This window comes from Ovis canadensis, chromosome 12 (assembly GCF_042477335.2).
Source record: "Ovis canadensis isolate MfBH-ARS-UI-01 breed Bighorn chromosome 12, ARS-UI_OviCan_v2, whole genome shotgun sequence".
NCBI lineage: Eukaryota > Metazoa > Chordata > Mammalia > Artiodactyla > Bovidae > Ovis > Ovis canadensis.
This window is the reverse complement of record NC_091256.1, coordinates 66,018,567-66,043,115: the sequence shown is the minus strand read 5'-3', so window position 1 is coordinate 66,043,115 and position 24,549 is coordinate 66,018,567. Positions and strand designations below refer to the sequence as shown.

Genomic DNA, 24,549 nt, shown 5'->3' with positions numbered 1-24,549 from the left:
TTTTACTTTATAATAAATCTATGACTTTTTAGAACAACAGAAATGGAAGAAGTGAATTAAGATAATGAACAAAACCTTTCACCCACTTAAACATTTTCCAGTTGTGAGATTCCTCTTCTTTTGTGTGGTCTCTTCCCCTTGTTACCTCTCTTCCCTTTTTCCCCTGACTACAGTCAATTTGGTCTTTAGGCTCATACCAGTCTCCCCGAGACATTCTGCAGTCATTATCACCTTTTTGGGTGGATTTTATTTTGTTTGTTTGTTTTTTAATAACTTTTTAATATTGATGCATATTTGCTTGGGATAGAGCTTGTGTAATTTACCAATCGTATTGATTGTATGTGATTGTGCCCTGCAGAGGTATATTTAACAAGACAAAAATAATGTAGGTTAATAAAGGAGCCCATGATATTTTGAGTCAGGTTATAAATGACCATGAAATCATTTACAGTTTGAATAGTGAAAATTTATGTCTCCTATTCTTAAATTAGTGCTAGACAGAATATAATTTTTAAAAGTTTTTGTGCATATCTGTTATTTTCCCCTTACCTTAGCGCCCTGTTCTTTCTCACCTGCCTCACCCACCTGTTAAGAATTAAAACTATTGAGCCTTAAAGGGACAGCTCATTTTTAAATTGCTAAAGTTTGTGAAATTGTACTTTTTCCAAGTGTTTCCAACTTTTCTTTAAAAAGTGAAGACAGATAATGAGTTGGAATTTCACAAGCTGTGAAATTAGCATCTGGCAAGCTGTGAAATCTTACTATTTGAAGACGTTATCTCCTGGAAATTCTTTGGGAATAGGAAAGAAGAACCCTGTTTTTGAAGTAGACCATTTTTCTCTCTTTAAAAATCTGTTTATATGTTCAATTTTTAAATGGCCTTTAAAAAAGTGAGGTGGGGAAAAGTAGTAATAGATGTTTAGGACAGCTAAATGCTGGGTCTGAGTAAGTATATAGTCTACTTGTTGCAGGGTTTTGAGAGGATGAGGCCATCTTGTTAAACCTGTGTGCATGCTGTTTATATCAAAATTGTCACTTTTGTTAAAATGGTGTTATTTTCTTTATTATCTTGGAAACTGACTCAGCCTCATGTTGCTCCAAATTAGTGTTTAAGGCTCCCATAAGTTGCAGATAAAAGGATTATTTTAACAAGTAGAAGGAGGTGATTCGCCTTTTGGTTTGTAAATATATGAAAGTGTCTGCAAGGTCTTTATCTGCTTTCTGTCAGCATTTATATTAAATGATAAATTAATGAGGAGAAACGCGTAGTCTTTTTTGTAAATGAACCTGTGCCATCTTATTCTAACCCCTGGGATTGTGTACTTGTTTGTACCTTTTTTATGGAGTTGTGTTTGTTCTTTAGGTGAAATATAGAGAAGTAGATAATATACACAAACACGTACTCATAGTGCCAGTTTTATAGATTTCACAGGAATTAATCCAACATCACAGTCCAGAATCCTTCATTTGTTATACAGTGACTGCACATTAGGAATAAAGGTAATGGTTCTCAGATCCTAGAGTCAGGATTTAGTGAGACTCCATGGTTAACATGCAAAGTTCTGGTTTTTATGCCTTCTCTTAAAAGCAGGACCTTTTTATGCTTAAGCAACAGGGCCTTACTCTGAATACCTTCCTGATGCAAATATTTTTTGTCTTTCTTACTCACTTTTCCTAATTGTCCTGCAATCCCCACCAATTAATCAGTCCTGACATTTAGAGAGTTTTTAGAGACTACTGTAAAATATACCCTCTTCAAGAACTCAGTGGCTTAAAGAAAAAAGCAGGCGAGGGGAGGGGACTACTTTAGATTAAAAGGAACTTAAGAGATATAAAAGTCACATGCAGTATGTGAACTTTGGATCCTAATTGCAACAAACCAAACATTCAAAGATTTATATATATATATATATGTATATAGTTAGGGGAATTTGACTTACACATTGAATATTAGAAAAAACAAAGGAATAACATTTTGTTCTGAGTGATAATAGCACATTGTTATAGAATAAAATGTCCATATTTTTAGAAGACATGTAACTGACAGTGGATAGTTTCCTTTAAAATAACTAAATATTTTTAAAAGAAAAATGATGTATATTACCAGTGAACAAACGTCACGCCTTCTACCATCAGTTAGCATTAGATCCATTGGTACCATTTTGGACCTCAAGAGAAGTGGCCACAGTCAAAAAAAAAAGCTCAGGGGTGTGAGGGATGGTAACTATTGCCTAAAATAAAATTGAGAATGGGAATTCAAAACCAGACCTACCGTCTTAACCACTTACCCAGGCCCACCCTGCTTACAAGCAACAGGTTACTTTCTGATCCTTTACACTGAGAATCATTGATTAATAAGAGTTTGTGTCTTTGTGTATATTAACATTTCACTCCCAATAACCAGCTAGTCTGAATGATCAGTTTGTATCTGCTTTCCAACATGGTAGCTCAGTTAGAATGACTTGCCACCTTTATTGGGACCAGCCAGCACATCAGAACTTGCAACTACTCACTGAATACTTACTACAGTATTTACTAAAGTAACTTACTGAGTATACCCCATATGGCACAATACTGTAGAGAACAAAGAATATTCTCTACCCTCAAGGAGCTCAAACTCCAGTTATGGAACTTGATGTGTACATTTAAGGATAGGTAACAATCATCTACAAAACACCACAGACAGAATTACCAAAGGATCATTGTTGTGTTAGTGGCTCAGTCATGCCCGATTCTGCGACTCCATGGACTGTAGCGCATCAGGCGGATTCTCCAGGCAGGAATACTGGGGTGGGTTGCCATTTCCTTCTCCACCCAAAAGATTATTCATCCACGATTATCTTCAGTAGAAAAAGAGCAAGGAGCTGTGAGACTATACTCAAGGAAGATTTTACCTTGCCTGGCTGGGCAGCAAAGGCTTTCCTGAGACAGTGGCCTTGAAGGTAAGAAATGGCTTGGGGCAGGGTGGGGAGTTCTGGGTGGGGAGGCGGGGCTAAGGAGACCGCTAGTCGGAGAAAAAAAGACTCGTGAACTCCACAAAAAAAGAAAGACTGTTAGGGAAACTGAAAGAAGGTCATTGAAGTGATAAGAGAGTGAGATGGCTTCAGATGCAGAGCCAGATCACAAAGCTGGGTTTTATTCTGAAAGTTAAAGCTGTCCAAGGAAGGGTCATAAGTTGGGGAACTAAAGCAACCAGATTTGTGCCTCTTTAGTCATGTTTATTGAATAGGCTCTGTGTCAGCGTGCTTCTCAATCCTAAGGTGAATACAGTTCACCCGGGGCTCTGGTTAAAGTGCAGCTCCTGTTTCAACAGGTCTGTAGTGGGTCTGAGATTGTCCAACAGGCTCCCATATGATGCCGGTGCTGTCTGTCCAAAGACCAAACTTTGGAGTACTGGGATTTTCTTGATAGGCAATTTTAGAAGCAGAGGGATCCAGTTTCTGCCTATTTTAGTGAAGTGAATAAGATGTGAGGCATAACAAGGACAACTTGGAGACCACTTAAAGACAAATGTAAGGCTTGAGAAGCATGGTGACTCAGCAAAGTTTTTACATTTCAAGAGTTGGTCCTGAAAGGCACAGAAGTGTTTGTATGGTGAACAGAGCAGAAGTAGAAGTTCTAAGCCTGGGAGTACATAGTATATGGCCTGGAACAGAACTTCAAGGAGTTAGGGATATAGAAAAGTTTGGTTGAGGGCAGGTCTTGGAAAGCTTTATGTACCCCTTCTGAATTGTTGTGATTTTTTCCCTTAGCAGTTAAACACTAGTAAAGATTTTCAACCTGACAGTGACGCGATGATTGTGATTTGAAGTGGAACAGGGTCTAAGGCATGACTTCCTTGGATCAGTGGTAAAAGAATCTTGCCTGCAATGCAGGAGACTCAGGTTTGATCCCTGAATCAGGAAGATCCCCTGAGTGGAATGACAGTTCACTCCAGTATTCTTGCCTGGGAAATCCCATGGACAGAAGAGCCTAGTGGGCTACGGTCCCTGGAGTCGCAGAGTAGGACACAGCTAAGTGACTAAACAACAACAAAGGGCCTAAGGCAGAGAGCTCAGTTACAAATCTGTTGAACAGACTTAGAGGAAGTGATGAGGGCTTGCAGCAGGACAAAGAAAATGAAAAGGAGGGGAGGAATTTCTGAGACAGTATTTAGCCCATACTTGAGAATAGCACGAGTATGACTGGCATTTCTTAATAGCCAAGTGGGTGCCACCAAAGTCAGCTTCCCGTAATTCGCTTGACCAAGTGCACACCCTGATCCAATATTACAGGTTAAAGGGAAAAAATTACAGTATCAAAGCCCTTAAAAAATTCAGTTTTAAGGAAAACGTACAGTGACCTTAGTTTGTCATCATGTTATCCTCTCAAGTCCAAAAATGTTCAGGTTATTAGGATCTAAAGCATGCCCTCTAATTTTCCTCAGTCCCTATGCTTACCATTATCATCTAACTGGACATTTTGTTAACCTGACAACAAGCTAGACAACCGGATGAACTCCTGGCCTTAGAGCATGATGCAAGCTGTCTCTCCATAGTGGACTGGCCCATTTCTCTCTGAGCAGCTGGAGGGTTTTGTATCCAGCACCATTCCCTGGTAAGCTGAACCTGTGAAGCCACATGAGATGTGGTTCCTAGAACTTGTTTAGAACTTGTTCCTGTTCAAAGTTAAAAGCCTGCACCTGTGCAGTATCTGTTGATTTTTAGCACTGGCTGTTTGGGAAGAACCGGAAACCAACTGTGTCTTGATGAGATAAAAGCTGCCAAGCTACATTCATTTCTACCCCCTCATTTCCTCCTCCACCCTCAAGTGCACTTAAATTTGCTAAAGCAGCCCTTGGCAGAAGTAGGTGAAAGACACCAGTCACACAATTGACCTGTACTTGTCAAAACATACACTCTTGACTTCAGCTCTACTGCGAGTTTCTGCCTGTTGCTTCTTGGTCTGTCTAACCCATCCTCTCTTTCTCCAGGGAACTTTCTCCCACTACCTCCAACCTCTGCCTCTGCTGCCTTCTCAATTTCTCTCTTAACCACCTACAAGTTCCTAAACTAAGCAATGAACTTTGACCCTGTGCAGCCCTCTCTTGCTCAACCTTGCAAGAGGTGTTTCTATTCATACAAGGTCTCAATTCCTCTGGATAAGTAATCTTTTTTACTTAATAATCTTAACCTTCCATTTGGGAGAAATTTAAAGTACTTCCTTCTTAATAAGTCAGCCAAACTACTCTGAACCTGGGTTTCTTCAAACACAAATATTTATTGAGTACCTGGTACGTTCAAGACCCAGTGTCATGTGCATTGGACATGTTCAATAAGTATTTGTTTTTATTTGATTTCCATGAAACTGAAACTGAGCTTTCTCACATTTGTGAGAATTTGGACAAATACTAGTGAGATGCTTTGAGATTAGCTGCCAAATGATAATGCAGGATTTAGTTTGATAAACTTTCTTTCACCTTAATTACTAGATGGTTGTAGCCATCTAGTAAACTAGAAACCCAAGAGAGTTGGAGACAACTCTGTTTTTGTGTGTTTGTGTGCTAGATGTTTTGCCGAATTTCTGTGGAAGAATTAAGCTTTGAGTTACTCAGTAACCACAGCAGGAGCTCAGTTCTACTGTTTGTTCTCTGCCAAGGTCTTACTCTTGGATCCAAAGACAAGAATAAAAAGAAAAGCCCAGGATATGGGGTAATGGTGAGGACCAGCTCGATTTCCTGCTCACAGGAGTTACTACTGAGACCAGAGGCAGGGCGAGGGAAAGAGGAGTTTTATATTTGATTACTGGCCTGGAAGGAAGCATTAAAGAGAGGATGATGGAATGTTACATTCTTTCCTCTCCATGGCTCCTCAAACCTATACATAGCACAAAGCATAGAGAGGCCCTCTGAGCTCCTTCCAACCTTGTTTATGCTCAGCATAGAAGTAGTGCTAATTTTTATCTAATAATAAGTTCCAAAAGTCTACCTCCACTTCCAGAAACGGTTAGACGTTTCCATGAAGAATTTGGTTTTAAGGTGCGCAATTGTTAAAATACCTCACAGGGCTTTCCTGGTGGCTCAGTGGTAAATAATTGGCCTGCCAATGCAGGAGACAAGGGATTGATCTCTGATACGGGAAGATCTCACATGCCACAAAGCAACTAAGTCCATGTTCCACAACTATTGAGCCTGTGCTCTAGAGCCCACATGCTGTACCCACTGAAGCCGGTATACCTTAAAGCCCGAGCTCCACCGCAATAAAGCCACCACAATGAGAAGCCCACGCATTACAACTAGAGAGTAGCCCCTGCTCATCACAAGTAGAGAAAGCCTGCATGCAGCAATGAAGACCCAGCACAGCCAAAAATAAGTAAATACAGTTATTTAAAAAACACTTTACAAAATACTAATGACTCTGTGTGTGTGTGTGTGTGTGTGTGTGTAGACAGAGATAGAGACACAAATTAGTTCACCCAACATACCAGCTGCTTTTTCCTTTGCTCATCAAACCAATCTAAGATATACCAAGAGGAAAGGGACTTGGGGTCATCAAAATCTTCACAATGAAAGCCAAGCGGAGTTGTGTACAAGAGAATTAAGACTGGGCTGGTATTAAAGACCCCAAAGGACTGCCTGGAAAAATCACATTTGGAATGTGCCTCAAAGACAAATGCTCTGTCATAAAATTTGGGTAGACAAAGGAAATAGTGGCAGCCCCTGAGTTTGCTTCTGGGCCCTGGATTTTGAGGGACTCCTGGACAAACTTGATAGAGACTACTCAGAGGAGGGGCTTCCTTTGTGGTTCAGACAGTAAAGAATCTGCCTGCAATACAGGTTCCATCCCTGTATTGTATTGTTCATCCCAAGGGTCAGGAAGATCCCCTGAAAAAGGGAATGGCATCCCACTCCAGTATTCTTGCCTGGGAAATTCCACGGACAGAGGAGCCTGAAGGTCTGCAGTCCATAGGGTCGCAGAGTCAAGACGCGACTGAGCAACTAGTGACTTAAACCCTGCCTCAAGGAAAACAATTGGACACTGTAAGTTTTAACCTGGGAAAACAGACTTTTTCTTTTTGTGTGTGTGTGAATTTTTATTTGATTCTAGGTAACTTTGGTTTGTTCAGAGTTTGTTTGTCTTTTTGACACGGACCTTTTAAAATTTTTTTTAATTTAGATATTTATTGGCTTTGCTGGGTCTTCATTGCTGCTGAGGCTTTTCTCTAGTTGTGGAGAGCGGGAGCTACTTTCTAGTTGTGGTGCAGAAGCTTCTCATTGCTGGGGCTTCTTCTGTTGTGAAGCATGGGCTGTAGGCAGTGGGGCTTCAGTAGTTGTGTTTCTCAGGCTCTATGGCACAGGCTCAGTAGTTGTGGCACACAGACTCACTTGCTCCAAGGCATGTGGGATCCTGCAGGATCAGGGATAGAACCTGTGTTTCCTACATTGGCAGGTGGATTCCTATCCACTGTGCCACCAGGGAAGTCCCTGGACATTTTCTTGATAGCTGTCCTGTAGGAGCCCAAGACCTGTGAGACAGGCAGATAAGGGTTTGAATCTGCTTTGCTAGCTTTGTAATTTGGGGCAAGTCTTTAAGCCTTGTAAGTAGTTGCTTTGTCTGTAAACTGGGCGTAATATATTCCTGGTAGAGCTGACAAGATAATTGTAGAAGCAAATGCCTATAAAGCACTCAGCATAGATCCTGGTGTGTAGTAAATGGCACATAGTATTATTATCTCATTCAAAGATTTAAAGATTTTGACTTAAGCGACTGTGAAGCCATGGTTAAAATTCTAGACAATGAAATATGATACAGTCATTAGAAATCTTCCCAGGCAGAGCACACCTAAACACCACAGTTCCACCTGCAGACACTGACCTTGGCTACTCTCATTCTTCTTTTCTCTGTCACCAGCCAGGGGCTCAAGCTGCTTCTAGTTTCTCTTTGGTGCTGCCACCACATTCATGTCATGCCCTTATACCCCTGTCTCCCCAAGTCTCTGTGGAATACAACACTGACGCCCTGTTGCTCACAAAGTCCATACTGTCTTGACTAAATGATGCATTGACATGTTCAAAATTAGAAAATTAATTAAGATTCATATTGACAAATCTCACTACCACCCTTGTCTGTTGACACCTACCCCTATCAACCCCAGTTTGTGATATGAAATGTAGCATACTCTAAGCACTGCTCTGCAGTACTTGCTTTTTTCTACTTAGTGGTCCTAGAAACCCTTGCATATCAGCACATAGAAAAGAGCCTCATTCTTTTTGACAGTGGCATAGTTTTCCATTGTGGAGATGTATGTTGGTTTAACTAGTTTGCTATAGGTGGAAATTGTTTCTAATCTTTTGCTATTGCAAATCAAGTTATAACTGGTAACCTTACTTATACCCATGCAGATATATCTGTAGGATACACGTCCTGAGGTAGAATTTCCAGCTCAAAGGGTAAACTCATTTGTAATGTTAGTATTGCCAAATTTTCCTTCAAAGGGTTATAGCGGTCTTCATTCCCACCAGCAATGAATGAAAGGGCATTTTCCTCACACCCTAGCAAGAGAGTGTGTTGTCTGACTTTAGTTGATGCCTGAATTCTAATGGTTTCAATGATAATTCTTTTTAGGGAATCAGATGGGAATTAGGAAAAGTGCTTTAAAAGTTTTACAGAAGAACTACTGAGGAATGCTAAAATTAGCACATGACAGTTTGATGAAAAATAATGTCTCATGTTCTCAAGGTATCTTCTTACAGGATACTTACTTAATCAAAAGGGAAATGTTATAATTTTATAGTCCTGGTCTTATTTAAGTGATCAAAACTGACATCAATTATCCCAATTAATGGGATAAATTGATACCTCGTGCCTCCTGAAATGATGCACTGAGAATGACACGATCTTATTTCTTTAGTATTCCTACCAAAAAAAACAAGTGTGACTTGAATCAAATCCTGAAGAAACCTCAGTTCAGTTCAGTCGCTCAGTCATGTCTGACTCTGCAACCCCATGAATTGCAGCACGCCAGGCCTCCCTGTCCGTCACCAACTCCCGGAGTTCACTCAGACTCACGTCCATCGAGTTGGTGATGCCATCCAGCCATCTCATCGTCTGTCGTCCCCTTTTCCTCAGATATACTCAAATTGAAAGACATTCTTCAAAAATAACTGGCCTGTACTCTAAAAATTTCCATAGTCATGAAAGAAAGAAAAGAGAGCAACTGTTTCAAACTAGAGGAGCCCAAAGAAGCATGACAGTTAAATGTAGTGTGTGACCCTGGACCTGGACGTGGTGGTGGTGGGGCAAAGACTTTCAGCGCCTGAAAAATAACGTTTCCCAAAGTATGATCCTAGGAGTTTCCCCATGCAAACCTTTCAGTGTATGCATGAAGTTAAAATTATTTTATGTATGTATTATTTAAATAATTATGTTTAAATGTGATTTAGCAAGACTGAAAAGAGATCCTAAGACCCCAAAATTTGAGAACCACTTGCTATAAAGAATATAGAATATTAGTGGGACATTTGGCAAATTTAGAATAAGATTTATGGATTTGAAAATGATACTATATTACTGTCAATCTTGTGTCTTTTATACTGTGACCATAAAAGAGATGTTCTTGTTTTTAGGAACCTCACTCTATAAAAGGGTAAAAGGGCATTTATATCTGCAAATTATTCTAAAACAATATAGAAAATATAATATAGAGATGGGGAGTCAGAGAGAGTGAGGAAGAGAGGGGTATGAAACAACAGAAAGCAAATGTAAGATGAGAACAGTGTGAATATTTGGGGAATCTGGGTAAAGAATGTACAAGAATATTTTGTATTACTTTTGCAACTTTTTTGTTACTTTAGAATTATTTTAAAATAAAAAGACTTTGTATGTTAGTCTTGGAAATTTCTTACACTATTATCACCTCCTGATCTTCCCTCTCCTGCCCCAGCTTTAGTCAGATGACCAGTAGCATTGATGGGCATGTTTATCTTCATGTCTGGGGTCTACTGTGAAGCATGGAGCTCCTGGAGAGCAAAGTCATCTTCATATCCCCAGGCCCAGCACCAACCATGCCTGGTACCTATAGCCATTTATTAAACACATGTTAGTTAAATGAGCATATGACTCAATGAATGGATGAACATATTAAACCCAGTTGCTGATGTATAGTTCTTCATTACCTGGTCAAGTGGTATCTGCATCCTCATCTCTGTTCCCATAGATGTTCACCAGACCCCCTTCACTCCTTGTGCTCCATCTCTTTATCTGCCTTCCTCCAAGGCATAAGTCTCACAACTTCTACAAGCTGGAACAATAGGTCTGAATTGCATATTCCACATCAGGATGTTTGTTATCTCCTGTTTCTTCTATGTGGAAAGCTCTTCCTAAAAATACTATGTGGTTCCTCCTCCCCCTACCCCAACTTCATTCTGTTTCCTTAATGTTAGTTCATTAGGGAGGACTTTCCTACCACCCATTCTACAATAAGGTCCCTATCTCCTCTCCTCACTTTCTACTCCCTTGCCCTGTTGTATTTTCCTCTGTAACCCTTATTATGGACTTCCCCGGTGGCTCAGACGGTAAAGCGTCTGCCTACAATGCGGGAGACCTGGGTTCAGTTCCTGGGTCGGGAAGATCTCCTGGAAAAGGAAATGGCAACCCACTCTAGTATTCTTGCCTGGAAAATCCCATGGACAGAGAAGCCTGGTAGGCTATAGTCCATGGGGTTGAAAAGAGTCAGACACCCTGGTAGCTCAGATGGTAAAGAATCTGCCAGCACTGTGGAAGACCTGCCAGCAGTGTGGGAGACCTGGGTTTGATCCCTGGGTTGGGAAGATCCCCTGGAGGAGGGCATGGCAACCCAATCCAGTATTCTTTCCTGGGGAATCCCCATGGACAGAGTAGCCAGGCAGGCTACAGTCAATGGGATTGCAAAGAGTGGGACATGACTGAGCAACTAAGCACACACAATATGTTACAGATTTTATTTTTTTAAGTTTATTTTATTTGGCAGTGTGGGGTCTTTGCTGCAGCGTGCTAAATCTTTAGTTGCGGCATGTGAGATCTATTTCCCTGACCAGGGATTGAACCCAGGCCCCCTGCATTGGGAGCACGGAATCTTAGCCACTGGAAGGAAAGTCCCACGTTTATTTTTTATATACTTGTTCTTTATGTGATTGCTGCATGTCTTCCTGGCTGGAGCTCCCAGCCTCTACAACAGTGCCTGCTGTCTAGGTAGTGCTCCTATGTTTGCTGAGGACAAGTGGTTGAACGGGAGACTTTCCAATTGCCTTTAATCTGGAGTGACAAGAGACTCTGACCGTTCTGGGACTTTGTAGGACTGTTCCTTGTAACCATTCATACCATACACAGAGGCCCTCATAGTGTCCAGAGTCTAAATCAGCCAAGGCTTAGACATAGGGACTTCCCCAGTGGTCTAGGGAATAGACTCTGCCTTCCAATGCGAGGGGTGCAACTTCAATCCCGAGTCCTGAACTAAGATCCCACATGCCACACGGTGCGGCCAAAAAAGTTTAAAAATAAATTAGACACAACTGCAGTCTAGGTAGAGGTTTCTCCTGTCTAATGAATAAAGAACTCTTTAGAATGCCTATGACAATACCAACTTAATACCTGTCTTCAATCACACAGAAGGTGGCTTATATCCTGTGAATACAGTTGTAGCAATCCTTGTGATACTGTTTTTGGTTTATTTAGGAAGAGGGAAATAAACACAAACCTTGCCCTTTACCTCCACTAATTTGACTTCATCTCCCTAATTACTAAAATAAGTAAAATTAACAGTATACATAAATATAATTCATTCTGTTTGCTTTTTAGAAGTATTTCAGCAGTTGCAAGCTTGTTTTCCACCTGCCCCACACTGTCTCCCAATCCCCCGATAGAATGTTTCTAAGTATTCCTCACCCAGCTCCTCTACCTTAAGAAATGTCTGTGGTGGCACCCTGAGGCCCCTGCTATTGTGTCCCTCTCAAAGCACTTTAAGGCTGAATGGGGAATGAGGCCATTTTATGCAAAGGTGTAGCCTGTCTGGGTCACAGGCACAAGGTCTCTCAGAGGCCTGAAGGTAGCGCCTGTTTCAAAATATTTCTTTTCTTTCCCCTCTGATTAGATTACATCAGCTCTCTTATATTGTCTCCTTAAAAAGCTATGAGAAAGAGGGCATTGCATTGAGAGGTAGAAAGCTAGAAGTTTCTGGACATTCAACTTGGCTAGTTATATACTGGGCTTCCCTGGTGGCTCAGATGGTAAAGAATCTGCCTCCAATGCCAGAGACCTAGGTTCATTCTCTGGGTCAGGAATGGCAACCAGTATTCTGGTGGCTCATACAGTAATACTATTTTTTTTTATATAGAATATGTACTATTTTCTACTTCCCAGTTTGGTTAACCAGGAAAAAAAAGATTCCTGCAGACAGAATTCTCATCTGCCAGGTATTTCTTCTGATGAAGTTTTGTGAATGTGTCCTTTTCCTTTTCAGTAAAGATGAAAAGAATAAGAAAGGTGGGCCTTTTTCTCTGGACCTGAGTGAACTTTAAAACTTCTCTACTAATTAACCAACACTGGGCTCCACACTTTGCTTAACCCTGGGAGCTGGTCATCAGCCTTTGACCTCGGGCCTCCCCTCCTCACCAGCGCCATCCCCCACCCTAGCCTCTGGAACCCCAGTCAGATGTAGAGGAAAGAACCAGTCCAGAGGGATTGCCTCAGACCACACTATCTCCACTCGCTCAGACCTGTGGAAGATTAGTGACCATGATTTCCAATGGGATAGGAACCGTCACCACTGGGAAAAGGTAAGAGAGGTGGGCTTTCCCTCCGCATTCCCTCACTGGGTTTCCTGACCTCTGAGGGACTCGCTGGGGTGACCTCGACACCTTCAAGAAGACGGGGCCCTCTCTCCCTGGTAGTTATAATGAGACTCGTTTGGAAGACGTCATCCTGAGTACCCTCCCTCCCGCTTGGTTCTTGGGATAAGGCCTTTCTCTAAGCCACTCCTTGGATTCCCAACCCAAGAAACGGGGGATGTGTTCCCTCAGAAGACGCTGCTCTGCAGCAGCCCTCACAGCAGCCCAGGAGATACTCCGAGGGGAGGCGCTGGGCCTGCCGTATGTCTGGAAAGAGGGAGAATGTAATGCCTGAGGACCTCCTAACTCACTTTGTGCTCCTCCTTCCACCCAATTCCGCCCTGCCCCCCCCTTTCCCGTCACAACCCCCACTTCCCTCCCAAGGTCTCAGTGACCTTTGACAAAGGATCATATCTCTTAACATCATACACATTCCTTCCTTTTTTTTTTTTTAACAGGTAGCTAAAACTGAAGCTCTGGCTTGATCACCTTGGTTTTTCTTTGTACTTAACAGAGCTCCCAGGGCCCTCTCAGCCTCCGCTTGTATTTCTAAAGGTAGCTGAGGGACAATATGGGAAACAGGCAAGCCAGCTGGGGAGATGATGAATGGCAAGTTTCTCCCTGCTTCCTCACCCTGTCTTCCACAGCTCCCTCAGCACCTCCGCTCCCCACTCAGTGCCTCTGTTCTTAAAAAGACTTCAGGGTTGACTTCAGATCATGCAAGAAACCAAGTACCCCTCAGCTGCCCCCAGATTCCAGCCAGCCCCACACTTGTCCGGAAGACCACTCTGGCGAGTCCTTTCTACACTACCTACATGTCCTGTCTTTTTCTGCTGCGGGAAGATGTCTGGCCCCTCATGTCTTATCTGTAGAAACACTATAATAGAGTTTATCACTTTGTTTACTTAATTGGGTGTCCTGATTTTCCTAGTTTGTCAATTTCATGATATCTTTTTTTTTTTTTTTGAAAGACTGGTTTTATTTGCTTTAGTGAACACACTTTGGAAGTTACTAAAATTTCCAGGCAACAGAAAATGATGAAGACCTGCTCTAAGGCAGCGAGAGAACAAGAAAACAGAATGCATAGAATCTAGGGTCTGACGATTGAGAAGGGAGAGAGGGAGAAATCCTTGATGGCTCTCAGGTCCCTAGATTGGATGACAGGGTACCTGAAGGTCCCATTTGCTGAGCTGGGGGACATAGGAGAAGCAGGTGTATGGGTGAGAGAGAGACAAGTTCAGTTTATTTGTATTTCACTAAGGGATCAAGAGGACATCCAGGTGGAATTGTCCAGCAAACAACTGTGGTCTGGAACTCGGTGGAAAGATTAGGACTGGAGCTAGAGATTTGAGTTTTCAGCACAGACATTGTAGTTTTGCCCCAGGCATTCCTTCTTAGCCCTCTGGTGTTGCTGTAAATCAAAGTCTTCCCAGTCCTTTAAGATCCAGGTTAAATCCCTTCCCTAAATAGCTTCTGTTAATGGCTCCTCCAACTGACCTAAGTTTTCACTGGGCACTGAAATTCCCTGCCATTTTTCATGTATGCATGGTCCAGTTCACAGTTCGAAACTTCCCATTCTTTATTTCTTCCAGCATGAGGCCTTGAGCACACAAGACTTCTAATAACATCGTTATTCCAACAGTTGACTCTAATTTCAACAGGACTGTGTCCAGGGTAAGGAGTCCAGGACTGAACTTGTCCTGGGCCCTTGTACTTTTCAAAGGTGTTAGCCCTCCTTCTGGCCACACAGTGTGGGCTAGTGGTCTACTAGGGTAAATCTGTGGTGGACAGTGGGAGGGGATTTCTCCGCCCAGCTTAACTCAGCTTTCTGTCCCCCTGTAGGAGCATATGTCTTCTCCCTTTGCTGCTCATTGGCCTCTGGGGCTGTGTGACCTGTCATCGGAGCCCTGTGGAGGACATCTGCACAGCCAAACCTCGGGACATTCCTGTGAATCCCATGTGTATTTACCGTTCCCCAGAGAAGAAGGCAACTGAGGGAGAGGGCTCAGAGCAGAAGATCCCTGGGGCCACCAACCGGCGTGTCTGGGAACTGTCCAAGGCCAATTCCCACTTTGCCACTGCCTTCTATCAGCATTTGGCAGACTCCAAGAATAACAATGACAACATTTTCCTGTCACCCCTGAGTATCTCCACAGCTTTTGCTATGACCAAGCTGGGTGCCTGTAACAACACACTCAAGCAGTTGATGGAGGTACAACTCAAAGCCCTTCCGCCCACCTCCTTGCTGGAACTCCCAAGAGAACATCCAAGTGCTTAAGCACCCTTTAGAGGCTTTGGGTAGTATCCCTGGCTCTTTGTGTTTCTTTTTCTCTCTCTCCTTCCTAACCACCCCCCCTTTTTTTTTATAACAAATCCTTTATTTATTTATCTATTTATTCATTTATGGCTGTGCTGTGTCTTTGTCGCTGCATGGGTTTTTCTCTAGTTGCCCAGAGAGGGTGATACTCTTCCGTGTGGGGCTCGGGCTTCTCATTGTGGCCACTTCTCTTGTTGCAGTGTGTGGGCTCTAGCGCTCACCGGCCTCAGTAGCTGCGGCACACAGGCTCAGTAGTTGTGGCGCATGGGCTTAGCTAACCCATAGCCTGAGGAATCTTCCTAGACCGGGGATCAGACACATGTCCCCTGCATTGGTGGGCAGATTCTTAACCACTAGACCACCAGGGAAGCCCCCCCTTTCTTCTTCTTTTTTTCCATTTATTCCTTTAGAAAGCATGAGTTGAATGTTTATGCTGTGCCAGGCACTGTGCTTGATGACTGCTGGTCAGGGGCTGACTGGCATGATGCTCACTGACCATGTGAGCCAGGCTGTCCCACCAGACCCACCACTATTTTCTTTTGGCTTCTACAGGTTTTTAAGTTTGATACCATCTCTGAGAAAACTTCTGATCAGATCCACTTTTTCTTTGCTAAACTGAATTGCCGACTCTATCGAAAAGCCAATAAATCCTCTGAGTTGGTATCGGCCAACCGTCTTTTTGGAGACAAATCCATTACCTTCAATGAGACCTACCAGGACATCAGTGAGGTGGTATATGGGGCCAAGCTCCAGCCCCTGGACTTCAAGGTGAGTTCCAGATGTCATCCCAGACCTCAGAGTTCTTCCTCTCGTCTCAGAAGTTAGAGACAAGGAAGCAGGATCCTAATGAACACTGCTATGCTAATTGAAGGCAGGAAGAGGTGTTTTAAGTCAGAGCCCCTGGGATATGTATTCTTATTTGAAACCTGAGAAATCAGTGCTATCTATGGATTGCAGAGGCTCCTCTGAAAAAGTTATAAAAATCCTGTAACAGTGTGGCATTCAGAACGTGGTCACTCGTTCACACAACAGAGCAATTGTAGACCAGTTTCTCCTAAAGCATGACAGGGAATGACCTAGGAAACTTTGGGTTTTTGAAGTAAATTTTTAATGTCTCATCTTACTACTATCTTGAAAGTTTGTTAAATGTTGAAAGCGTTATTACTATTTTTAGATCCTTTCAATAAACAGACTTACTTAAAAAAAAAAAAAAGTCCTCCAACAAAGAAGTCTACTGATTTTATTCAAAAGGTATTTCTCAAACTTTTTGGATCACATGGGCATCTCTCCTATGCCCCCTGCACCTCCTGCATCACTCCTTGGCTTCCCAGAGAACACATCTCATGAATACTCATAAGAGTTCAGGTTTCCAAAGTCATGAAGATAATATTTTGTTTTCTTTTTCCAGACGATTTTTCTCTTCTTCTGTTTCTTTATCTCTTCCTCTTTTTCTTTCCTTTCTTTCTCTTTCTTCTGTTAATCTTTATTAACTCTATGGAAGATCCATGACAGTATGCTAGATATGTGTGGTTTCTCCAATCTGGATTAGAGTGATGATTTAACAAAATGGTGGGAAAGAGTGGAGGGATGATGGACTAAACAAAATTCTGCACGGGGAGATAGAGAAGCCAATTGAATAGCACAGTTGGGTAGGTTTGTTTCCTGTTCTCCTCAGGGAAATGCAGAGCAGTCCAGATTGACTATCAACCAATGGATATCCAATAAGACTGAAGGGCGTATCACTGATGTCATTCCCCCACAAGCCATCGATGAGTTCACTGTCCTGGTGCTAGTCAACACCATTTACTTCAAGGTACTCAAAAATGGCGCTGGAGGGAGGCTCAAGAGGGAGGGGACATATATATACTTATGGCTGATGCGTGTTGATGTATGGCAGAAACTAACACAATATTGTAAAGCAATTATTCTCCAATTAAAAATAAATATATTTTTAAAAAATAAATGCAGAAAAAATAAAAGAAAATGACCCTGGAGAGACCTCAGGGATGACATAGTTCCCTCCAGCTCACTCTCCTTCATACCATTGGTCATGTGTAGGCAGATCATTTTGAGAAATAGTACATGCGTGGTCTGGGCATAAATACAAATTTGCTGAGTCTAGAGTCATGTCTAGGGCTGTGGTTGCTGAACTGAGGTTCAAAGAGGGCCTGGTAATGTCTCTGGGCCCAAGGCAGAGTGTACACATTCATAGACCAGCATGCTCAACAGCAAGGTGTGCATGGTAATAAATTCTCATGAGTATGTGATGATTTATTCTGTCCAATTAACTTCATTTTGAAATCTGGAACAAAATGACAGAGTCTATAGATAATCCTCAGTGATGAGGTTTTCTCCATCATCTAGAGCAGCTTCTGTAGCATCTCAAAATTCCTCTTGCCTGAAGCTTCTGAACCTCCTGGTACCAGACTAACCACAAATTTTGCAGAGGCCTTATGACATGATCATGCAGATGGCTTTGTCTTTCTCAGAGAGTCAAGTTCTGAAGATTGTTCCAACTTGATTACATTTAGGGAAAAGGATGAGGGGAGAGGGTGGTGGGAATACACAGAGCACTGACACTCAGGAGGCCCACCAGCTTAATGCAGGTTGAACTGTGCCCTCATGGGTCATGCTCTAGATGTGTCCTTCTCTCTGACTGGGCCAGGGGGTTAGCCCGTCACCACTGTTGCCAATTGCTTTGTTGCTTGGGGGTTCCCTCATGCCAAGAATGCAGTAGGTTGCATTTCTACAATGTTTACTGACTGCCCTTTGCCGTTTATGAAACACTTTGGTCCTGATTCTCATGACATCACAAATGAGAACTTGAGCTGCTCAGACAGATTACTTAGTTTAAATTCTGACTCTTCCACTTCTGACTGCAAACTTGAGCGAGTTACTTAAGACCTTTCTGTGTCCCAGTTTCTGCATCTATAAAGTGGTAACAATGATACATCTGCCTCGCAGGGTTACTGAGGGGATTAAGTCAATGCATACAAAATGCCTGGAGCGGTGACTGGCACACAATAAGCATCCTACAAATATTAGGGATAACCAGCTCCTAATTTTACAAGCAAAGAACCACCACTGAAAGAGTTAAGTGACTTGTCTCCAAATCAAAGAGCCAGAAGATGACAAGGAATGCTAACTACAACTTGGAAAAGTAAAAGCAGTATCTTGTATCCCTTCCTTCTTTGAACAGGAAGTTGGCCAGGCCTCACTCTTTGCCTGGCAGGACTCCCAGATGACCCCCTGGAGTTACTACCTTTGTCTGGCTTTATTTATCAGGGAGAAAGCCCAGCATTTTGGAGGCTGGTCTTTGGGAAGGAGGCTGGTGGGAGGCAGAAGGCAGAAGGCAAAAGGCAATTAGATTTAAACTCCAGAAGAGATTTGCCAAGAGGCCAGTAGGTTATTTTTGTTTTTATGTTTTTCTTGTTATAAAAGCAAATAGTCATTGCTGAAAATCTAGAAAATACAGAAAATTCATTGAAAAAAAACCCCACTCATGATTCTGTCACTCTGACACAGTCAGTATTAAAAAGCCTTTTTATGCACATCCCTCCAGGTCTTTGTTCTTAAAAATTGCACTTCCATGGTCATCCCTGGTGGCTCAGATGATAAAGTGTCTGCAGTGAGGGAGACCTGGGTTCAATCCTTGAATCAGGAAGATAGCCTGGAGAAGGAAATGGCAACCCACTCCAGTACTTTGGCCTGAAAAATTCCATGGATGGAGGAGTCTGGTAGGCTACAGTCCATGGGGTCACAAAGAGTCATTCACGACTGAGCGACTTCACTTTTATAATGTAATAAAACGTTGTGACTGTTTTTCATGTCAGCATTCTCCTACGGATGTTTCTGGTCTTCTTGCTTTGTGAGTCTCCCACCTGGTGTCTTCCTCCAGGGCCTGTGGAAGTCAAAGTTCAGTCCCGAGAACACAAAGAAGGAGCTGTTCTACAAGGCTGACGGGGAGTCATGTTCAGTACCCATGATGTACCAGGAAGGCAAGTTCCGCTATCGGAGAGTGGCAGAAGGCACCCAGGTGCTCGAGTTGCCCTTCAAGGGTGATGACATCACCATGGTGCTCATCCTGCCCAAGCTGGAGAAGCCCCTGGCCAAGGTGGAACGGGAGCTCACCCCAGACATGCTGCAGGAGTGGCTGGATGAGCTGACAGAGACACTGCTGGTGGTCCACATGCCCCACTTCCGCATCGAGGACAGCTTCAGCGTGAAGGAGCAGCTGCAAGACATGGGCCTCGAAGACTTGTTCAGTCCTGAGAAGTCCAGGCTCCCGGGTGAGGGCAGAAAGGGCTTTCCTCTTCTCTCTGCCCTCAGAGTTGTCTGACCAAAGGTGGAAGAGATGGGGACGGAGTAGACGAGAGGGAGTCCAGACACCTGGATTCGAATCCAAGTCCTACTGCCAACTCAGGGGAATCTCTTCCCTCTCAAGGGATCAGTCATTTCTCCCCTGTGTACCAGGGGAAGCTGGCTCTTGGATCTCCATGGGCCCAGCTGGCACTGGAACCTTTGGAATCTGTAACACATAGAAGAGGTGGGACCAGGTAGAGAGGAACTTGAAAACCACCAGAGTTCAGAGCAAAGAGACAGCTAGGATTAAGAGCCAAGGACATCCGAGTCCCACCAAAGAGGTGTAGCTGACATTTAACAGCCTTTCCTGATATTCTAAAGGGCTTCTGTGTTTTCTAAGGTGACATGGACAGAGGCAGTCAAGCCTTCCCAGTTGTGATTCTCTGATAATATTGTTAAGTTGGTTTGGTTCTTCCAACACACCATCCTTGAAAAATATGCATTAAAATCTCTCATTTTTAAAAAGAAGTTTACAACATTAGTTAAGTGGATTCATGTGTAATGGGCTGTCTTTAAACTAGGTCTCAGTGAAAGTGAAGTTGCTCAGTCGTGTCTGACTCTTTGCAACCCATGGACTGTAGCCTACCAGGCTCCTCAGTCCATGGAATTTTCCAGGCAAGATTACTGGAGTGGGTTGCCATTTAAATATCTCATTTTTAAAAAGAAGTTTACAACATTAGTTAAGTGGATTCATGTGTAATGGGCTGTCTTTAAACTAGGTCTCAGAACCACACCCTTTCTTCAAGGTGTTGTCACCCTGGAAGGAAAGACAATCCTACTAGATAGAGTGAGCATTTCTTTAAGAACAGAGTCCTCAGCCTCAACCGCCAACCCCCCATAAGCTAAAGCACCAGATTAACTTCACAGGAACCAGGCTGAATAAACCCAAAGTATTTTATTATTTTTAATGTGTATTTATTTTGAGGGTATCATTAGGTGAGGGTCCAGGATTTCTGTTTTTCTAAAAGTCCCAAAGGACCTCTTAATCCAAACTGAATTTCTCTCTGTGGATTGAAGCCAACTTTCTCCCATTTCACAGATGTTTCTCTGGTCTTCCTTCTAGGTATTGTTGCAGAAGGTCGAAACGACCTCTATGTCTCAGATGCATTCCACAAGGCATTTCTTGAGGTAAGTACACCTCTCTCCGCTCTCTCTTCTTATGCTTGCTTTTTTGTTACCATGCTGCTTTATTATTCGATACATCAGTATCTCATATGATGAGTAACTCTGGAGTCATTCCTTCATTGGCTCTTACGTGTAGACAGCAGATGTTTGAACAGCAGGTGACAACTGTGATAAAAGGCATGTTTCCAGGTCCCTCAAACCCCAAGTCTATAGTGCCCTCCTCTACAACATAACTCTAACTTGAAGCCCTCGTGGTCTAACTGTTCCACCCTCCATCTGCTCCCTCTCCTGGGAACACAGACATTAAGGTGAAGGTGATACTGGAAAAGCAGCCAGCAAAGGCATTCAAAGGAGAAACAAGAGAGGATGAGCTCATGGAAACCCAGGAAGGAGTTTTAAGAAAATGGAAAGCATCTAGTAAGAAGACTGAAAAGTGATCGTAGGTAACTTTTCCCTGAGGCATCTGGACAGTGTAGAGGGGGCACATCCTAATTGTAATGATTGAAGAGCAAATGGAAAGTAAGAAAGGAGTCCTACAATGTGTTCCAGAAAACTAGAAGTCTAGACTACACTGCAGATAATAAAAAGTTAGGTGGTCAAATAAATGTATATCCTCTTCTAGGGAAATTAACAGAAAATCAATGCACATTGGAGTGTTGATGTCTGAGCAGTTCCACAGTGAAGAAAATGGTTCAATATTGTTTAACCCAGTGTTGCCCCAACTAAGATGCCCATGGAAACCTTTAATGGAGTAAGAGCTGTGTAAAGCCTACAGAACTTCTGGCTCTCAAACAAATACTGAACTATGGATCAATAGCATTAGTTATCTAGAGAGCTTGACTCAAGGTCTGAGCATCTGTATATTTACAAAGCTCCTCAAGGAAACCATCCAGGTTTGTGAACCACTTATGTAGACCATTCTTTGGGGGACCCAGGCTATGAGGGAAATGTGATAGGCCAATGTTAGAGGTCATAAAATTTAGGAATCTCAAAGAGGAGATTGTGGTCGAAAAGAAAGATTTCAGAGCATGGTGCTAGTAAATATAGTTGCAAAGTCCAAGCTCAGTGGGAAATATGTCATTAGGAGGAAAGTGGAAGGATCAAGGGACAGGAAAAAGCGAGCGTAATTGTAATGGGAGTGAGGAAATGTGATAGTTTGAAAAAAAACAGAAGGTTATAGACTGAGAGGATAATGTAATTATAATTTCAAAGGTCAAGATGTTCTGAGAGATGGCAAGTTCAAAGTGCAGCCATGCACTGGTTTGCTGAAGTGAAGGCAATGCTCATTGGGTTCAATGAGATGAAAGAAATGGAAGTTTAGAGTATTGAATGGGTCTCCTACCAAGATATTTTAATTGTTTAGGTCACACAATAGCAGGAGTTAGGTTAGAAAGGCAATGGGCTAGGCAATAAAATCCTCAATGCGGGACTATATTCTGTACAGTAATAGAGACCTGTAGGACCAAAGCAAGAGTAGAAAGATATATATCTTAAAAGATACTGAGGTCAGAAAAGGGGATTTTACATGAATACTGGATTAATGATTTTGGAAGTGAAAACAACACTGAAGCCGTATTAATTATGGAAGAAATAACATTTAGACTGCAAGAGATGAGTCCTCAGGATTTTAACTATGACTGAGAATCTTCTTCCATGGACCCCATAATGGAAGTGGTCAACTCAGCCCTCCATGAGGGTCTTGAGTTACAATCAAGAAGTAGCAAAAGTTCAGTTTCATTTTGTCCACCTGAGCCCACTAAACAATGATGCAAGGTTCCTCCATGGCTCTTGGGAACCCTATACACAAGGACCCTAATTGATTGTCTCCTGAGAAGCGACTGAAAACCAGAATCTGATTTGAGTAAAAGGGCCCTGGGCTTACAAAAGCTTGTCTGCTCTTAGTGCTAAAATGATCATGAATTAGATAGCGTGTGTAGAAGGGAGAGGTGGTAAGGAATGAAGAAGGGGAAATCATCAACCAGGTTCTCTCAAAGCTCAGGGGTCTGAAATGCTTTCCTTAGAGGCAGGGACAGAGTTTTAGTAACATTCTAGGTGCCCAAGAAAAATTTCTAAAGGTATCTCCCATCTCCCTCCAGATCTGCGGCAGTTCTACTTACCAGTAAGTTCCAACATCATCCTTTCAATCTATTACTCCAAGAAATATTCATCTCATCCAGCCAGAGGACCATCCTCTTTTCACAGGCCCTAGCTCCTGAGTGGCTGTTTACAGTAGTTCTATCTAGGATCTTGATGATCCAGAGTGGAACTGTCTCAACTATCGTGCTCTAATTTTGAGTCAATAGTCTTTTAGTATAGAGTTCAGTATCATGTACAACATTGCCAGCCAGAAATGTGACAACTTTGTGTACATCCAGATTTCTGGTTCAGAGAGTATCTGAATGGACCCTGGCACGCACTTTTAGCACAAGGCTTGGATGAACACAAGTCTTACATCAGTATTCAGTGGATGAAAGAAAGACTAAAAGTAAGGTTCCAGAGGGGATCCGACCTAACTCGTATCAACTGAAAAATAAATGGCATTTTTTGAGGAATTGCTGCGTCCATGGATGATGTACCTGCTTGTAATGAGCTGCAGAGTAGCTAACGTGGCAGTTTGTTTCCCATTTGACCTGCAGGTAAATGAGGAAGGCAGTGAAGCTGCAGCAAGTACCGTCATTAGCATCGCTGGTCGTTCGCTGAACCTGAACAGGGTGACCTTCCAGGCCAACAGGCCCTTCCTGGTTCTCATCAGGGAAGTTGCTCTGAACACTATTATATTCATGGGCAGAGTAGCCAACCCTTGTGTTAATTAAAATGTTATCCTTTGTATTTCTTCCTATTTTGGTTTGTGAATACAAGTAAAAATAAATACAACTATTCCCATATCTGACCATTATGAATGGACTCTGCCATCTGAAATGAAGGCAAGGAAAGGAGAAATGGATAGAGATGCTGCTGGGCATTTGGTATAACGAGGCTTTCAGCTTTTCTCTACTGGTGAACACATCTGGGTCAAGAAAGTGAAGGAGGGAGTTATGTTACTACTTCATCTTGAAAGATAGTAGGCATCTTGAGAGGGCAGGGTGAGCTTGAAATCTAGATAATCCCTTAATACTAAAAAAAAAAAAATCCAAAAATTTAAAAAGAATCTCTACACAGAAGAGACAAGAGATGCAAATATGAATATTAAATCATTTAATTCTCAAACCACTCACATGCATAATGTTCTTTTACACAGTGTTAAAATAAAGAGGAAAATGTATTTTTATACAAACAGAATTTCAAGTATACATTAATAGACTTTTCAAATTACTAACCAAGTTGCTAAATTTCATTCACATTGTTCTTAAAGCTGTTCAACGAGAAAGCTTTTGCTAAACTGCTTTAAATATGTTTATATAAACCCATATATCTTCACTCTTTCTCTGAATCTCCCTCCCCCAACCCCAGTCTCTGCCCACCCTCCTGCCCTCCCCCCTCCCCCGACACAACAGGGCTCCTGGGGCTCTAGGAGACATGCAACCCCACCAAGAACTATTGGCTTGTCATCAGGGGAAGGACAGAATCTACAGGAGGAGAGACGTGAGAACACCTGTCAAATTAAGGGAGAGAACGAATCTGATACTTAGAAATGACACAAATCAGGATCGTATTTTATAGCCTGTGTGATTCACTTGGCCTTTTCATTTAAACAAAAAAGTCTCAGCCTCCCACAGAATCACCTTCAAGTTTCTGATCATTTGGTTAGCTGAGAAAGTATTGGGTATATCCCCTAGTGAAACATCTCAAATTAAGGTAGGCATTTTGAACTTTTCCATTTGGTTGTTTCTTTTGTCCTTTGGCTGGGGGCGGGGGCAGCTTAAAAATGGTTGACTTCTGTGTTTACATTAAGGAATTTGGTTAA

At 42.4% G+C, this 24,549-nt stretch overlaps 2 protein-coding genes across 6 annotated transcripts in view; one reads left to right on the top strand and one right to left on the bottom strand.

Moving 5' to 3' along the window:
* The first annotated feature begins 1,980 nt into the window (after window positions 1-1,980).
* Window positions 1,981-23,528, top strand: SERPINC1 (serpin family C member 1). Of its 5 annotated transcripts, XM_069546091.1 has the most exons (10): window positions 1,981-2,942; window positions 4,427-4,596; window positions 6,815-7,018; window positions 12,475-12,790; window positions 14,684-15,053; window positions 15,711-15,926; window positions 16,834-16,971; window positions 19,057-19,447; window positions 20,584-20,648; window positions 23,282-23,528. In XM_069546091.1, exons 4-10 carry the CDS (start codon window positions 12,750-12,752, stop codon window positions 23,456-23,458), a joined length of 1,398 nt encoding a protein of 465 aa, XP_069402192.1. In that variant the 5' UTR covers window positions 1,981-2,942; window positions 4,427-4,596; window positions 6,815-7,018; window positions 12,475-12,749; the 3' UTR covers window positions 23,459-23,528. The 5 variants fall into 5 exon arrangements, with proteins under 5 accessions (XP_069402192.1, XP_069402193.1, XP_069402194.1 ...); XM_069546092.1 differs by lacking the exon at window positions 6,815-7,018 and having other exon boundaries at window positions 2,567-2,942; XM_069546089.1 differs by lacking the exon at window positions 1,981-2,942 and having other exon boundaries at window positions 3,221-4,596.
* ZBTB37 (zinc finger and BTB domain containing 37) overlaps window positions 19,571-24,549 on the bottom strand; it is a 33,187-nt gene continuing 28,208 nt past the window's right edge. The window contains exon 5 of the mRNA XM_069546088.1: window positions 19,571-19,686. Coding sequence (XP_069402189.1) covers window positions 19,606-19,686 — 81 coding nt within the window. The 3' untranslated portion in view covers window positions 19,571-19,605. The remainder of the gene's footprint in view (window positions 19,687-24,549) is intronic.